The sequence below is a fragment of the Vicia villosa genome, unplaced genomic scaffold (assembly GCF_029867415.1).
Source record: "Vicia villosa cultivar HV-30 ecotype Madison, WI unplaced genomic scaffold, Vvil1.0 ctg.000212F_1_1, whole genome shotgun sequence".
Lineage (NCBI taxonomy): Eukaryota > Viridiplantae > Streptophyta > Magnoliopsida > Fabales > Fabaceae > Vicia > Vicia villosa.
Window position 1 is genome coordinate 1,208,338 of NW_026705078.1, and position 18,584 is coordinate 1,226,921.

General features: G+C 33.5%; 1 protein-coding gene across 1 annotated transcript; it reads left to right on the forward strand.

The window, feature by feature from the left end:
• Window positions 1-687: 687 nt before the first annotated feature.
• Window positions 688-10,361, forward strand: LOC131625421 (uncharacterized). The gene is made up of 16 exons (XM_058896282.1): window positions 688-877; window positions 1,111-1,188; window positions 2,002-2,051; window positions 2,165-2,218; window positions 2,369-2,421; window positions 4,073-4,145; window positions 4,483-4,544; window positions 5,195-5,263; window positions 6,199-6,304; window positions 7,106-7,170; window positions 7,343-7,443; window positions 8,245-8,340; window positions 8,887-8,954; window positions 9,081-9,126; window positions 9,716-9,797; window positions 9,919-10,361. Exons 1-15 carry the CDS (start codon window positions 761-763, stop codon window positions 9,791-9,793), a joined length of 1,116 nt encoding a protein of 371 aa, XP_058752265.1. The 5' UTR covers window positions 688-760; the 3' UTR covers window positions 9,794-9,797; window positions 9,919-10,361.
• Window positions 10,362-18,584: the final 8,223 nt, after the last annotated feature.

The following is an 18,584-nucleotide window of genomic DNA, read 5'->3' on the forward strand; positions in this document are numbered from 1 at the left end:
GGAAAAAAATATTATTTAGATAATATTTATCCCAAAATTAATATGGTGATAACAAACAAACAAGGGGCATATATGGCTTTTCCAAAGCCATTAATCTTTTTATATTATAAATTCTTCATCATTTCATTTGAATCAAAAAGACTCTAACACATATTTTAAGTGAAACCACTTGAGACAATTATTTATAGGTTTAATGGGTTTTACACTGCCATCCAATAGAAAATCACAAATCTGCTATGTCATTAATTTTTTTTTTTAAATAATTGAGGGATTTAATTGGATACATTATTGTAATTGATTGACAGTGCAAAACTATTTTATACTGTCAGTGCATCACCCAATTTCTCTTATATCTTACTATTATATTTGATTTTACAAATATTTGTACTTTCTCTATTTATATTTATTATATTTTTTATTTGTAACGTTTTTAATGAATAACATTGAATTTTCTAAAAGACATTTTAGGTAATGTTATCATTACATTTATTTAAATTGTTTATTGTTTATTTCTATTTTTAAGTTGACAAAATTTTTGAGTAAAAAAAAATGTTGACAAATTTTAATTTAAATAATTTTTGTAGATTGGAATTAAAAATGTTGACAAATTTTGTTTGAAATAATTTAAAAGATCTCCATTTCATTTCAACCTACATTTATATTATTAATGAAAAATATTTCTATTTTGATTTGTCGTGCCGTCTTGAAATTCAAACATGACGACCTTTGTTTGCTTCAAACAATTTGGGCATTCGTTCACATGCTGACGACCTTCTCTCCATTCCCGCCCCCTGTTCGTCAAAACGCAGTCGTTCCCCGCCATACTACAATCACAATGTCTCTCTCCACCGTATCCATTCCCTTCTCTCACCTCCAAGTACTTTCTCTTTCTCACTCCTTTTTCTGTAAACATTTTTCCGAGTTTAATCTACTCTCGAGTTGATTTCATCTTTAAACGAAAAATTACCATCATTTGTGTTTGATCCTTTGTTTGTTTTGATTAATATAATAACTGATACTTTGTTTGAATTTCAACATGGCTTTGTATTGTGCGTGTGAATATATAGTTTTTGATTATTGATTGTATTGTTATGAATCTTATTGTGACAGGATAAGAACTATGATTTGTCCTTGAAGATCGAACAAGGGTTTGGACCTAATGGTTTGGGGATTCTATCTGTCACTGATGTATGTGCATCTATCATTTTCTGTTATTGTTAGAATTATTACTGATGAATAACACTTGCAATTTTTTTTTTCTATTTAATGGAGGGATGATTTAATTCATTTATTGGATAATTTGATGTTGGATCAATTTAATTTTTAATTTTGTTTGTTATTTGGTGTTTGCATGTAAAGTTTAACGAAGTCTGTGAACCTTAATCAAACTAGGGGAGTACACACGTTACAATTAGCCCATTAGCCCAAAAACCAAGTTATATGGAAGTTATGTAGCACTGACACCTCTGAAAAAAGGCGAAAGGCGTTTTCGTGTCTGTGTCCATGTCGGATACCTACACCATACCGACCCTTGTGATTACATTTAACTTATTCATTTTTTCAAATTATCACCGGTGTCACCGTGTTAGTGTCGGGGTTGTTTTTAGGGTGTCCGTGCTGCATAACGTGAGAGTTAAAATTGTAATGCGATTGGTTTCAGGGAGGAGTGGCAAATGGACATGCTCCGCACTGCAAAAGCACTAAAGAAACGGGACAAACCTAAAACTTTGGCCTGCCCCGTAAAAAAATGAGGGCGGGGCAGACCCGCGGGCTCTGCACCTAAAATTGAAAGAATTTATATTAATGTTTGCGCCCACAAAAACTTGGAAAAAATGTGGGGCGGGATAGACATATTAGAGGGCGCGGGCCTAAATACTACTAATGTTGTCTACTCTAACCTCCAGATATGTTATAAAGCTTTAGAATTGGAAATTCACGTGTTTATTTTCTGGCTGTATTACAATTTGTATTTTTATATTTACTAATTTGAATTAGTTATAGGTCCCAGGATACTCTTCCTTGCGAAGAAATCTTTTGCATCTTGCACCAAGGTATGTGTTTTGAGATGCTATTTCTACTTATAGTCATAGTGCATTAGTTTTAAAACGTTAAATGGGAACACAAGTTGTTAATGATAATACCATTTTTCCTATACTTATCTCAGATTGGCTAATCTTCCTAAAGAAGTGAAGGATGATCTTGAAGATCCTAACAGCAGGTAACTTATCTTATTTATTACTGAATTTTCACTTCCACTGCATTCCATCATCAAAATATTCAGTTTTCTTTTCCCAATAGCCAAAGGCCATTAATTGTAGCGTTTTACAGCAGCAAATGACTTCTTTTTCTATCCTCCATGAATTTGTAGATATAATTTTGGGTGGAGTCATGGGAAAGAAAAACTTGAATCTGGCAAGCTTGGTAATTCTCTCATCTATTGCATATAATGAATACTTTGGTTGTGTCCCTCTGAGTAGCCTTAATTAGCTTATCATTAGATTTTGCTTATTGCTGGTCTTTCTCTTTTGTTTGTATCCATTGGCTGTTTCCATTTTAAATATTCATATTTATTTTAAAATTTTCTGCATTTTTAACTTCAAAGTGCCTTTTACATTGTATTTTGATAATTTGCGTTTATAGAATTTCTTACCTTGCCCATTATTGAACTTTCTTTCTTCTCTCTTCAATAAAAATTGGTTTTCTGTCTACACAGGAAAAATATCTTCTAGTACTTGAAGTTTTAACTAGTTTATGTATTGTGTTTCAAAATGATTTGTGAAGAAGAGGTCTTCTAGGATAATCTTTGATGAAAATGAATTAGTGTTCAAGTCAAAGGTGTGACAGAACCTTGTAAAACAATGATATATAATAATGAATAAGAAATGATTTCAATTTTCTTAGAAGAAATATGTGATGGGCTGATAGCAAAGAAATGATAATTTCTTCTATGCTATGATTGAAGCACGGACACGACACTAACACTTATATGCCAACACGGATAAGAATTTGAGAAAATGAATTAATTGAATGAATCTCATTTGTTGGTATCGAAGACCGACACAAGTCTGTCATTGGTTGCACCTTCCATCAGAAGTGTTGGGGCTACATAACTTGTTTGAGTATATACACAACACCCACCCACAAGTCATGTGGTTTAAATATTTTGGGTCCGTAATACAAAATGATAGAGATATAGAAGGGGTTGTAAACCATCAAATTCAAGATGGGTGGCTGAAATAGAGGAAGGCCTCAGGGGTTTCATGTGACACAAAAGTAAGTGTAGCAATACGAGAATAAAGTAAGTGTAGCAAAGATGAGGATGTTGTATTAGACGTGTTGTAAGACTAGACATGATAAGAATAAGATTAGAAATAACAATATTAGAGAGTGTTCAGGTAACACTTATAGTAGAAAAGATGGTGGAAAATAGGCTTAAGTGGTTGAGCATGTAGAGAGAAGACCTGTAAGTTCTGTTGTAAGGAGAGTAGATCAGATGGAGAGGAGTCAAACAACTAGATGTAGAGGAATATGAAACCCCGGCCAGTGTTATGTTGAACTTAGATGTATAATATAATAGGCAAATAACTCTGGTTGATGGTATGGTGTTGTGCCCTTGTGCTTTGGTTTGCAGTGCAAGGCTTCACATGGAGATCTAGCTTCTTCATTGTAAATCAGATTCTTTGAATGTGAATCCAGTCAAATTTCCTTCGATCTTGCTATTGATATAGCTATTGTACCCACTGGAGACATTTTCTTAATTACTCTGAGTTAAGGACACTGGGTCATTGAAGATTATTCGATTATGATTTATGAGTATAGGAGAAAAAATAAGTGTAATTTGAGATGGTAATGTGACTTTCTGATAAAGTTCTTCATAGCAGTAAACCTGAACTGTAATACAAAAAAGTAATTTCAACTATATCATATTTCTTAAATTATATTTAATTTTTATCTGTTAATTTGGAAATGGTATTACTTTATTGCATGTATGCATTTAGGAAAATCAGTTGGTTGTCTACATTATTAAGTAAAGTCGGTTTTATTTATCTACTCTTTTCTTCTTTGAGTGCAGATTTATTAAAAGGATCTTTCTATGCCAATCCCATACTTGATACGCCTACAACAGATAAATCTTTGATACAACGGTAATGTGAATGAGAAGACACGACTTGCTATGAAAATTTTTGTTGTTTGTGCTTTAGGCGTTCCTTATCTTATATGGATATATTACACAATTCTTGCTATATCATGATTCAACCATTATTCTTTTAAATATACGACTTTCATGCAACATGTCACAGAATTATAGTGATTTTCATGCAAGTTGTCACTGTATAATACTGGGTTATCCATACCCATTTAGATTTATGTTTGACTTTTTATTGCCATTTATGCATGTTGCTTAATTTTTTAGCATAATTTAGTGTTTGTGATTCTGTATCTTTGGTCATATTCAATTCCTTGGATTTTGTGTGCCTGTAGATACCCATCATATTGCGGATCAAATGTATGGCCCAGAAGCACATTACCAGAACTTGAGTTGGGTATGCCTGATGCCAAAATTGAATTTGCATTTGCAACGTTTGTTTTTCTGATTTTTGGGGATATAGATTTCTGTATTTTTCATCTGTTTTCTCTCCTCGGGTTTTTCATGAACAATCATGAAGATGCTGATTGTAGGTCTCACTTTGTTTTTCACGTGGTGCTATGCCTTGGGTTTTTAGCAGTAATCAAGCCATTCTGTATGCTTTTGTGAAAATGGCACCTTTGCAGATTATACTTTTGTGAAAATTACAAAAAATTAATTGATAAGTAACTTTAGTTAATAAGGGCTTGCTTATTATTAACCACTTTGATTATCATTAATCAGTTCAAGTTGAGTGTTACTAAACAGTCTAAACTTAAAATATTTGCTCTATGATTCTGAATCTTGTATGGATAAATGGCTGTTAGGTGTTAATTTTTTTAAAAAAAAAAAATTGAGCTGAAGCAATGTTTCAGCTCTGTCGTTTCCTTGATTTCTGGATTTTGAACTTCAATTTACAAGCTTAAGAGCATGATATTTATACAACTTCCATATCATTTTAAATTTAGATAACAGTAATAAATTGTCCCAAATCATTTGATCTTAATGTTTTCTGAATGGTAACAAGACTAGTTACATGTATACTGTTCTTTTGTTTCTGGCGTGTAGCTTTCAAAGCACTTGGGAAGCTGATATTTGATGTTGGATTGATGGTGGCATATCACTGCGATCAATATGGTAAGCCAGCTAGTGATATTTGTTTGGCTTTAGACAAAGGCATCTTTAACTGTAGTGTTTCTCTAGCTTTTTATTTTATACACGCTTTAACTTGTTGGAACTGCACCAATTATTTTTCCGTAGAGACGGTAATTTCCTGTCCTATTTGAATTTTGAAATCTAATACAATTCTTTGCAAATTGAAGTGGTGTTTTGATAGAGACTAAATAAGGGTCATAAGGAAAAAAGAAGTATTATGTAATAGTGAGTGTGGGAAGGATATATGATAAATAAAGAATGAGTTAGAATTCTTAGTTGCAGGTTAGTTATGCCTTAGCAGTATAATTAGTGAATTGTATGCATCATTTTAGAATATTGAACGAACCGTTATGGTTAGGCAGAGAGATTTATCTCCTCTCATGAGTTTTGCTCTAGGCCCTAGGGTAGACTGGAAGTCATTCCTTTCTATATTGTTTTCTTTCTCAATCTATTGAATATTTTACATTGTTGATATATTTTCTTACTTCATTTCTTACAATGGATTTTAGAGTTCCATCACGTTTCTTATACTGTTAATGTTCTAAATAGTTTTAGGTGGATTAGGAATGAGAGTTTGCACGAGAAAATAGCTCTTACTTATTTTTACCCCAAATCATCTCATGAAAATAAAAATGGTAAGCAAACCAACATTTAGTTTAATAAGGCACCTCAACGAATTTTTATTCCCCCTTTTTACCCATTTTTCATTGCTCACTAAGCTAGGAGCCATCTTTTAGTTTTTTAAAGTTGGCAAAGTTAAGGTCTGATGTACCTGATATAACTGGCAGTGTACAAAATCTTGGGTAGGATGATAGCTTTTTGCTCTCTGCCTTGTTCATAAACATGTTTCTATACCTATTTCTTTTCCCTCATTCATAACGCTGTTCTGATCAGTTGTCGCATTCAAAACTTGTTAGTATCCAAAGGAATAGAAGTTCATAAGGATGACGGTCTGGAATCAATACTTAAACGCTCCCGCTGTCACAAGGGACGTTTGCTATATTATTTTCCTGCACAACAGGGGTAGTTTTCTTTACAATGTCTCTTTTCTTATTAGAATGCTTTTATATTGATATCTGATGTAACCATCAAGCTTATGTTTGTTGATTTACTTATGAAAATTGTCCACCAAAATGAATGTTCATATTGTAGATGGGACTTTATTGATTAAGTTTATTTTGATCTGTCTTTTCCTTTTGACGTTTTCTAGGTACTATCAATTTTCCTCTTGTTTGTTTTGTTGATGATAACTAGAAAATTCTAACCCTGGATAATGGGGACCTGTAATTAAGTTTAACCTTCCTTTGCATTTAAATACCTTAACATGTGAGTTTGTTATTTTTAATTTCATAAAATAGTATTCCGTTCTATTTTCAAAAAATGAATTGAGAATTATGTGTTAGACCTTTACTTTTGATTTTATAATTTGACTACGGTTTCAGGATAATATTTTCTTTGTATGTGTATCCGGTGTCTTAGTGCAGGATTGAACCTCTAAATTCTGAACCACACCCAAGTTTTAGAAGACTTAGGCCAGTAGCAATTGAGCTACAAACTTGGTTGCTACTTTAAAATTTTGTTTCACATAAGCTGTCAAAGATATCCAGTATTCTATTTTGAAATACTGATTCTTGCTAGAGGGTTAAATGCAAAATATTACTTGCACAATAAAAATGTTTGATTTCATCAATACTTTCACTTCTAGACTTAGTTAAAGTCTTGAACTGTAAATATTTCAGTTTATTTCAAATGTTGTTAAATTTATATTGTAGCTTTCAAGTTCACTATCCGGTGTATTATTAAGTTACGTATGACTTTTTACAGAATCCCAGGTGACAACTCCATGTCTTCTTGGTGTGGATGGCATACAGACAATGGTTCACTGACAGGTTATTAACATATGCTTATTTATATACAATATTATGGGTTCTGCTTTCTGTACACTTTCATTCTGTATAACGTTTACTTCTTAGACTCTATATTCCTCAAGTCACGTTGGTTAGAAAACCAACCCCATGGATATTAAAAACATACACTGTTAATGAGAGTATTAATATGTAGGTCTGACTTGTGCTATATTTACAAGAGACGGTGAAGAAATACCTTGTCCTGATAGTGCTGCTGGCCTCTATATTCGAACAAGAAATGATCAAATTGTCAAGGTACACATAGTTCTTTTGGAATTGCAAGTAAACTGGGTAAAATAAATGTAGATAACTGCAACATTAAATGTTTTCTTGGTTCATCTTTCTTTCAACTAGAAGAATCCTTCTCTCTCTTTCAATAATCTTATATTAAGCAGATATTTTATAATGGTAAACTGTCTCCGTTCTTTTCAGTATTGAGAGTTTCACTTTAGATCAGATATGGGCTGAATATGTTTTTATTCAAGTGGGAGACATCCCTCACCTTACAAAGCTGGTGTTGTAGGGTTAAGTTAGGTCTAACCTATATTCTATATAATAATTTGAACTGTAATTTTTTTATGAAGTGGTGACTGGTGATTATTTATTACTTATTGGTGCATTATATATCTATCTGGTTTGAATGATTACTGTAGATCAATGGAAGTATGCTATTTTCTTGGTCAATTAATATGCCAATTCAAATGACTGCAATGTCATCATAGAACTAGTACTTATTGAATGAATCTCGTTTATGTTAGTATCCATTAGGGCCAAATGTTTGATTATGGAATTTTAGGATTGCATTTTAGCTCCTTTCCTATGTCTGGGGATGAATAAGTTCTATATAACACAGCAGCTGTGAGAAATAATACTTGACCTCAAACAATGAATACATTTTATGAACCATTTTTTTCCTTTTACAAAAAATTGTAAGGATACAGGCATTTGGAGGGTTTAAAATTGTAAAATCTGATACATTATTCCTAAATGGTGTGAAATATGATACTTAGAATTTTTGTGATACAATGCATTTGCTCATTGTATTTTCTCTTATAGGTTGTTTATGGAGTAGATGATATAGCTTATCAAATTGGTGAAACTGCCGAAATACTTTCTGGTGGTATTCTTCGTGCAACACCTCATTGTGTTCAGGTAATTCAAAAAATTCCAAAAAGGGAATTTTTCTCTATATTTTTGTGGTAGACTTGTAGCATTTTTTTTTATTGTCATCCTGTTGAATCAAATAGTCAGTGTTTATATATTCCTTCTTATTTTCTACTCTACATCGTAGGTATCTTGTACTCCGCTATGCTTTTATTGATGTCACAATTATATCTTAGTTTATTTTCTTCTAGTGGTTTATAGCGTTCTTGCTTAATACAACAGGAATGCAAATTACGCACTATATATTTTCTGATCTTTGACACACTATTGTTGGTCATTTCTCTAAAACTACAATTTGTTGCTTTCTAAATATACCTTTATGAATCAATTTGTTGGCCATTTCTCTAAAATGACAATTTGTTGCTTTAACCTCAACGGTTCAAATGTTAGCCTGAGTTCTCTATTTGTCACTCAGATCATAGTTTTACCTTGTCTAGATACTGCTAATGAATTTTCTTTCACACTTTACAATGTTTCATATCATGTTCGGTTCACATTTTTTGATATAAAATTTGGACGCTATGGTACTCTTAGGCTCCAAAAGGGAAGGAGTCTTCTGGTGTTGAGCGTTCAACATTTGCATTATTCATGCAACCTGACTGGTATGTTCTATGAGAGCGACTAAGCTGTACGGTAGCTTAAATGTTGTTTAAATTACAAGTTCGCATGAGGTTTATGATGCATATGAGCTCAATTTATAATTGTGCGTTGATGATTTTGCTTTTCAGGGATGAAAAACTAAGTTTTCCTGAGGAAGTTCCGATTCATAAAGAGGTATGTATATTCCTGCAAGTTATTATTGTTCTTCACACTCAGCCATTACAGATTATGGATAAAAGATGACAGTAAAAATTAGTAAAAGAAAGAGACTTTGCAACTTTTTTTTTATTTGTACGGAATAAATATGATTTCCATAGAAGTACATGTAAGACACTAAATTTCTTTATACAATTTGAGCTATAAAAATTAGACAAATAGATGGTTAATTACGATTAGTAGACGCTTTTAATAGATATACCAGTGTCAAAACTCATTAACAATCAGCATAATTTCATTAACCACTAACTTAGACGTTATTAACCACAATTTTCATGCGTTCAAATCTCAAATTTACATGTAGTTGATGAACACGGGAAATTGTAGATAACCACATCCAAAGTTGTAGTTATTATAGTTATGTTGGTGGTTATTGAGTTTTGACATCTGATTAATCTATTAACCATCGATGCATGTAATCAACCACTTATTTGAGATAGTTGTGTAAATTTGATTGCAAAAAGTCATTTTTCTATTATTATATAGATATCTACATTTCTAGTCAATATGGGGTTGATTTTTTATTTTTATGCTTTTATTTTTCCAGCTTATTCCATCAAATGCTTCCCTTACTTACGGAGAGTATTCTGAGATGGTGCTTGGCAAATATTACGACAAAAAATAGTAATGTATGCACCTTAGTCACTTATGTTGACTGTTAATCAAAAACCGTATATATTTTTTTTCATTGGTTTTCATATTTATCTGTTTCATTTTTTCAGTGTTCTTTTAACTCATTTTAATTTGCAGGGTCTAAGGTGTTACTCTGACCTTTTCACCGTAGAAGTGATTGGCTGGAGACATGGCCCATGCTAACTAACTGTTAATTCATGGAAGTAAAATGAAGCTGTGCAGAAGTGTCATGGCAATAGGATAAGAAATAGAAAATAAAAATTCTTGTAACTCACGTCGAATAAAAATAAAGCTTGAAGGCCAAGAAAGCCCATTAAAATTAGTTTCATTAGATGTTAAATTGTTACATCTATGTAATGGAACGGAAGTTACCATCCAACTCTGTAGTTTATGAAGTGTATGTTTGGATTGGCGGTGAATAAAATTGATTTTAGCATAATTAAGTTCGGTAGAATTGATTTTAACAAAATTGAGTTGAGCATAATTGATTTATGTTTAGATACATTTATGTAAAAGTAAGTCGAACAATATATTTCAGCATAGAAATCACCATGAATCAATTCTAGAGGCAGGAGTTACAAATTCTAGCTACAAGTAGAATCAATTATGGAAACAGAATCAATTCTATTTTTGATAAATCAAATACTTCAAAATCACATAAAATTAATTCTACACCTCTAAAATTGATTTTGAGTCTTCTAAAAGTCAGATTCAAGCATGCTAGAAGTATGTTAAAAAAAGAAGAGTGAGATTCCCTATAAAATGTCCTTACAACCATCCTAATCGGTTATGAAAAAAAGGTATAATAATTTAGTTAATGTTCTTAATAATTACTGGGTATTAAAAAATATTTTATTTTTTAAAAGATTGTGTGGATTGAAATATTTTAAAGATATTTGGTGTCTAAATTTGTTATTACTCTAACTTATGAATTAACTATATGAATTGGTATATTTTTCGGCTAAAACACAATATGCATTATAGTTTGTGAATTTTTATGTTCTAATACACAGAATGGAAGAATTCTGTTTGAACATATGGTTAAGGAGGAACTTATATAAAATAATATAGATAATTTTTTTTTGGATATATTCTTAAACATATGTATGAATAAATTAATATACATGCAAAAGAAATATCATCAACTAATGACAACAGATTACCAAACATATAAAATTTTACATTATTGAATAACGACTTATATGATTCGAAACTATATGGATCAAGAGGAATAAAATAAAAGGTGAGTAAACCCATTAAACATGATTTTGTTGATATGTTTTTCTTACACAAATTAGGTATAGAATAAAAAAACTTATTCTTTATATCATCTTTAATGTCTCTATTAAATTTAGTAGATGGAGATTAAATTGGGGAAGGGGTTGGAGTTGATGGATGATAATGATGTTTCTTAGATTTTTAGTGATCACGATCCAAATCAAGAGAATCAATCGAGGAAATAGATGTTCAATGACTTGATGAAGGGGTCGAGGTTGATGGATGATGGGAATGGTGTTTTTTGTGATGATGATCTAGACCTAATGAATCAATCGAGGAGGTAGGTGTCCAATGACCTGGGGAAGGAGTAAGGGTTGATGGGTGATGGCGATGATGTTTCTTGTGATGATGTTTCTTGTGATGATTATCTAGATTTAGAGAATCAATGGAGGAGGTAAATGTCCAATGACTTGGGGAAGGGGTTGGGGATGATGAGTAATGGCGATGATGTTTCTTGCGATGACAATCTAGAACAAGAGAATCAATAGTGAAGGAAGAAGGTGATTGAACAGGCGATGGAGTTGGGGTTGATGGATGATGAGGAGGATGTTTCTTGTTATGATGATCTATATATAGAGAATCTATCGAGGAGGTAGATGTCCAATGACTTGGGGAAGGGGTTGGGGTTGACGGGCGATGGCGATGGTGTTTCTTGTGATGACAATCTAAATCAAGAGAATCAAAAGAGTGAGAAGACGGTTGTAACGACCGTTTTCTTTAATTACTTATGCTATTGTGTGCTATGTGAATTAATTGTTGATTGTGCTAATTATGTGTTAATTATATGATTAATTGGTTTTGTGTTATTTTATTGGGAATTATTAGTAAATAACGTGAGTTAATAAGTCTATTAGTTATTGGGCCTAAGATAGAATTAGTAATTGAGAGGTGCTAATTAGAGCCCATTAGCAATATGACAAGTTAGTAAGGGTTTAACAAAACAAGGAAATTGGGGAAAATAGAGAATTAGAAGCTCATTTGGAGAAAGAAGAGAAAGAGAGAAGAGAAAAGGAGAAACTAGGTCAAGGTTCCCAAATTGAAGATAGAGTCATCTTCAATCCAAAACCCAAGGTAAGGATGGGATTCTTTCATGATAAGGGAGTGTATGATGATGGTTATGGTGGGTTTTGATTGTATGAGTAGTAACCTTGGTTGTATGTTGTAGAATCTTAGGGTTTATGTTGGATTTTCATAAAATTGTGCTTGAGATCATGTTTTTGATGAAGATTGTTAATGAATGATGTTAGATACAGGTTATATGTGCCTTAAATTGCTGTTTAGGAATGGTTTTGGGTGGTGGAAGTGTGGTTACGCATGTCTGTTATCGCTGTTGTTTTTTTGCATAATCGGGCGTCCGCTAAGCGGCCCCTGGCTCGCTAAGCAAAACCTGGGAACAAATTTGAAAATTCGCGAGCTCGCTAAGCGGAGACGCGAAAATAGTTCGCTATTGGATTTAGTGATGAGAAGCGCGCTTGAAGCCGCTAAGCGAACATTGTTGTTGACAACTTTTTGAAACTTCTATTGGATGTATCTTTTGATTCGTAACTCCTTTTTAAGCGTCGTTTGAACCTCTGTGAAGCTTTAATCAATGTCTATCTAATGAAAATGGTTTGAAAAACATTTGGAGACCTTTTGAAAGTTTTTCTTGAAATGGATTGTTAGATATTGTGATTGATGTTGTGGAGTGAGATATTGTTGTATGGTGATACAACATAGCGACATGATTGGGAAGTGATGCATTACTATGGATAGTGATGATTATGTTGTTGTCATTGAATTTCAATATTAAATTGATGATGTTTAGTTGTAGTGACATGTTGTGGATGTTGTGTTTGTGTGGATGTTGCATCTTTGAGTCACATCCATTGCATAAAGAGATGATGGCCTAAAAATGGCAAATGCCACGATGGCCTTATAATGGCAAAAGCAACGATGTGCCCAATGGCAACTTTTGAGACGATAGGAGTTTTACTCCAAATGGTACCACATGCATTTGCATAAGTTGAGTCACATATGAATTACATATGAATTGCATTTGAATTGTTGAAATGGTGAGATGTTTGTTGTGACATGTTGATAATATACTTGTGAATTCGATTATGTTATCATAATTGGTTAATAACCTTGTTTTCGTTTAAAAGTTGTTTTGTGAAGAGAAGTGGTGAACGATGTATGATCTTTTCCTTGCTATGAATATTATCATATGTTCCTTTATACTGTTTGATATCTCACCCCTTTTGTTTGAATGTTACCCTTTGTTGGTAACGTGCAGGTAACGACGAGGAGTAGTCGTTTACCTTTTGTAGCTTGAGTCGGTGTTTATGCTATGATATGTAGCACTCGGGGGATGTTTGCTTGTCTTTGCTTATGTTGATATGTCATGATTTAATTTGATGTTGTTTTATAGAGATTTATTGTTGGCATGTTGGCCATGATGTTATAACTTGAAGTCTATAAGTTTTGTGAATTCCGCTGCGATGTTTAACAATTGTTTTAATTTTGAATTACTATTGGATTATGATTCCTCCATTGATTGTGTTATGTATCTTTAATAATGAGCTTGCATGAGATTTTTTTTAAGTTGAAAATGTGACGCCTCAAATGTGTTGTTGATTTTGAGATTTTGCACTCTAATTTCTTATTAAATAGCGGGGTATATTTGGGGTGTTACATTAGTGGTATCAAAGCAGGTCAGCCCGTCCGGCCAAGTGTCATGTCGTAGTGTGGTCTAACAATCATGTATTGTTATTTTGCTCTGATTTCTTTTGTGTTGTAGTGACGAGTTGAGATGGCTGGAAGGAATGATGTTGCAATTGCTACTGCTTTGGAAGCAATGGCTCAGGCTTTGGAACATCAGCCGAATGTTGGTGAGAATGCTGCGTCTCGTAATTTGGCTACCTTCCAAAGAGAGAATCCACTTGTCTTCAAGGGAACTCATGATCCTGATGGCGCATTGACATGGCTAAAGGAGATTGAGAGAATCTTCTGTGTGATGGATTGCACTCCAGATCAGAAGGTTCAGTATTAGACTCATATGCTAGCAGTCGAGGCTGATGACTGGTGGCTAGAGTCTCGTCAGAGGTTGGAGGCTAATGGTGAGGAGATCACTTGGGTTGTGTTCCGTAGGGAGTTTTTGAGGAAGTACTTTCCGGAGGATGTTCGTGGCAAGAAGGAAATCGAATCTTTTGATCAAGCTTGCATTCATTCTTACAGTGTCCAATCTTGCCATAGTTGTAACATCTGACAAACGCACTGGAGTCTCCCCCACTAGGCTTCTTCCCATCAACAGCTTTACCTCTACCATATGGCTTACCTCTATCCATATGCTTCTCACCTTTTCTGTCAACCAACTCGCGAGAGTGAGATGACTTCATCTTGATAATATCTTCTTCAAATATCCTGCTACAGTCAACCAAATCAGCAAACCGTCGAATCCTCTGATACCTGATACCCTGCTTGATTTCATCACGGAGGCCATTCTCGAATTTGATGCATTTCAAAAATTCACCAGCTTCATCATTGATGTAGTGAGTGTAATACTTTGCCAACTCTACAAACTTGGCAGCATGCTCTGGAACTGTCATATTGTCTTGCTTCAGCTTCATAAACTCAATCTCCTTTCTCCCCCGAACATCCTCATGGAAGTATTTCCTCAGAAATTCCCTCTTAAACACAGCCCAAATGATTGCTATTCCATCAGTATCTAGCTCTGTCTTGGTAGCAATCCACCAGTCGTCAGCTTCCTCAGATAACATGTGAGTACCATACCTCATCTTCAAGTTTTCAGCACAGTCAATTACTCTGAAAATCCTCTCGATTTCCTTCAGCCGCTTTTGAGCTCCTTCAGGGTCGTGAGTGCCTTTGAACAACGGAGGGTTGTTCCTTTGAAATTCTGCCAATTGTCCGTTCGCACCAATCCCAACACCATTGGCATTTCCTCCCAGTACGCCAGCAATCATCCCCAAAGCCTCAACAATTGCATCATCATTTCTTCCACCTCTTCCAGCCATTGCTCTGCTAAAATCACAAACAATTTAGTCAGAACAAAAGTATCGACAAGTTAACTCGTACTAGTCGCATACACAGGGAAAACTGACACTAAGACTCTGGTCACAACGACCGACTATGCTTTGATACCACTATTGTAACACTCTTCTAAGCCCCGTGACAATTAAATAAATATTTCAGAGTAACATGAAACAAGGGTGCCACAATTCAATTTAAAAAAACAAACATCATATGTCACTGTCATGCATTCATTGAGGAAATTCATCATAATTCATAACATCTCATGTTAACACAGCGGAAATAAATCATACGGATAAATTCAACATCTTTGATACTATATCCCACATCTAACATCAAAACAAAACAAATAGAGTCACAAAATTATAAGCTCAAAACTCGCGTTCCCCTGTGTTACAATATCAGAGCATTACACCTGACGCTAACTAAACACACTGACTTATGAGCTAATCCTCACCAAGGTCGAAAGCCGCTATCCTCAATCTGAAAGTGACAACATGTAAGGGTGAGTCTCATCACAATTAACAAATATTATTGCATCATAAACAATAACACATCATAGTTATATTATTCACCCAATTGTATTATATTCAGACAATCACCATCATACAATAAACACATCATCAATTCATAACACTGAAACACATTCAATCATGTTATGAAAATCATGCATATGAATGAACTGGCACTATGCATGTGGTACCAACATCATCAATGGGAATAACCCACCGACCGATCAAACATCGTCAAGATACGGCCTTGCCAGCACAAATTCCACACAGTGGGAATTATGCCCTTCACTGATCCAACACATCATCTGGATACAGCCCTCAACAAATGATTTTGAATGAATGCAAACATATACACAACATACTTATACCATCATCGAATCTATGAGCAACATCATCTCATACTCAAACCATCATCATCATCATCATCATCAAAGAATGTCTATATACATTAGCATCATTCAAATACAATCAAATCATCATCCAACATAAAGAATATTTCATAAGGTTCATCATACTCGAAACGACACTCAAAACAGGCCAACGGTTCAAAAGTTACGCATCATCAAACTTTCAAAAATCACAAAACAGAAAAATTCTGCACTCACACTGGTCATACGCGTACCATACACGTATCAGCAGAGGCTGATTTCCACACAAAAACTCCCCATATGTGTATCACATCATCATACGCGTATCAGCACCTTCTCATACGCGTACAGGAAGAGGTTGCGTTGTGGACAGGATATGGCAGCGTATCATACGCGTATGGCCCTTGGGAACGTCCCTCATACGCGTATCGTACGCGTATCATACGCAAAACGCCAGAAGCTCCACCAAAAACCTGCAACTGCACCAGTTCGTCTTCCTTTCGTTTTCACCGTTTACATTCTGTGATTTTGGGTCAGAAACGTAATTCTTGCACACTAAAACATATAGGATTCATCTAACTTCAACATTCTATCATCCTATATCAATTTTACACATTAAAAACCTAAGTTCTACTCAATTAGTTAAGGATTCATATTCACAGACTCAGTTTCATGGATGAACACAACAACACATCAACAAACTCCATATTCATACCATAACATCAATTCACACAACTATACAGAGAAATCAACATAGATAACATCAATTATATCTATTAAAAAATTACCCTAAACCCCAAATCTAATCATATAATCAATTGACCTAAACAACACCCCTAATCAACATTATCATCTATAATACGATAAGAGATGCTAACCGGAGAGTCCCCCCTTACCTAGCCAAAAGTTCTTGATTGGTCTCTTCCTTTTCTGTTCCTCTTTCATGTTCTTCGAGTTTCCAACTTCTCAGTTCTTTTCACGTTCTATATTCTTTTCCAATTTCCTTATTATTTTATGAAAAATAACATTTTAATTAGTAAAGGGCTTTACTAACATAACACCCCCTCCTCCTTACTAATATCACACATGGCCCAATGCCATCAACCATTCTTTTCCAATTAATTTCCACAAAACCCAAAATAATTCTAATTATTAATTTAAATTCCAATTAAATTAAAAATTAAAATATACGGGTGTTACATAAACTGACGTGACCGTTAGGTGGTACTGATCATGATGACTATGACACGAGCATATTGCCTTGAACTGTGTCGAGAGTTTACTAAAAACTTCACCTTTCTTCCATATTACAAGCATGATCGAAAGTGGAATTTTTGGCTGGTATCTATTTGCCTGTGATATTCTCCTCAAGCATATTCGACAGGAGTGGGGGTATGAGATAAATACACAGGCGAAAACACAGATAGTTAAATCATGTTTTTGACATCAAAATCACAAGTAGTCGACAGGAAACAAATTGATTCTCGACAGAGGAAGTTGGAAGACTTGAAGATGTTTTTCAACAGAAGTAACGGTTCTGCAACAGGTCAAGAACTGAAAACATATGGAAGCAAACCAAAAGACAAAGGCTTATGTAATAGTGTATACGTCGGGTACTAGAGAATTGACCGTTGTCGACGATTATTGATGTACATAGTATATAAGTATTTTTCGTCTCTATGGCAAGGATTCACATTTTTCATTGTTGTTCTCTATAGAATTCAAATATCCAAGTTACAGAAATACTGAATTTGTGAGAAATGTATGTATCTGCATCCTACTTTTAATTTAAGTATTTTACTCGATTGCTTTTATCAATTTCTTTCATTTATTTTATCCTTTATTTTATAATTTACTTCTTGAAATTCCAATCCAGTTGTTGTACATTCACACACTAAGTTATTGAGTACGAAGAGATTTTCTCAAACTTTTTCCTAAATTATCCTTAAATAAACGAAAGCTCGTAATTTATCTATTAAAAATATCAGTAAATATATAGCAGGATTGTTAGCATCGTTAAATTATTTTGAGTAACGATGAAGCTAGTTAAAAATATAACAAATACTAATTTAAAATTTTATAGAATTGTGAACGTGTTTAAGAGAGACTTAGAGATAGGGTTGTCAAAATGGGCTACCCGATCCTAAATGGGCCGGCTCTGACAGACCCTGAACTTTTTAGGGTTGAGTCAAAAAGGTCTTGTATAATATAGACTCTAAAATTACTACCTGAGCCCGGGCCTAGATGGACTTCGGGCTACTCGACCCTAAACGAACTTTTTTATTTAAAAAAATTAAAATTAAAATTTCATAATATTTATTATAAATAAAATTAAAAATTATATTATTTTAAACATAATACATTTTTAAGTTCTATATTATCTCTTATAAATACTATAATGTGTTTATAAATACAACATATATTTAGATTTAATTAAAAAATACTTGAATATCTAAAATAAGAGAAAAACTAATATAATATAATGAGAGAATGTTGATTATATTAATGTATAATATTTAAAAGAGAAAGATTAAATAGAATAGAGATAAAATCTAGTGATGGAAAAACAATATGCTATTTTGGAGTAAGACAATACTAT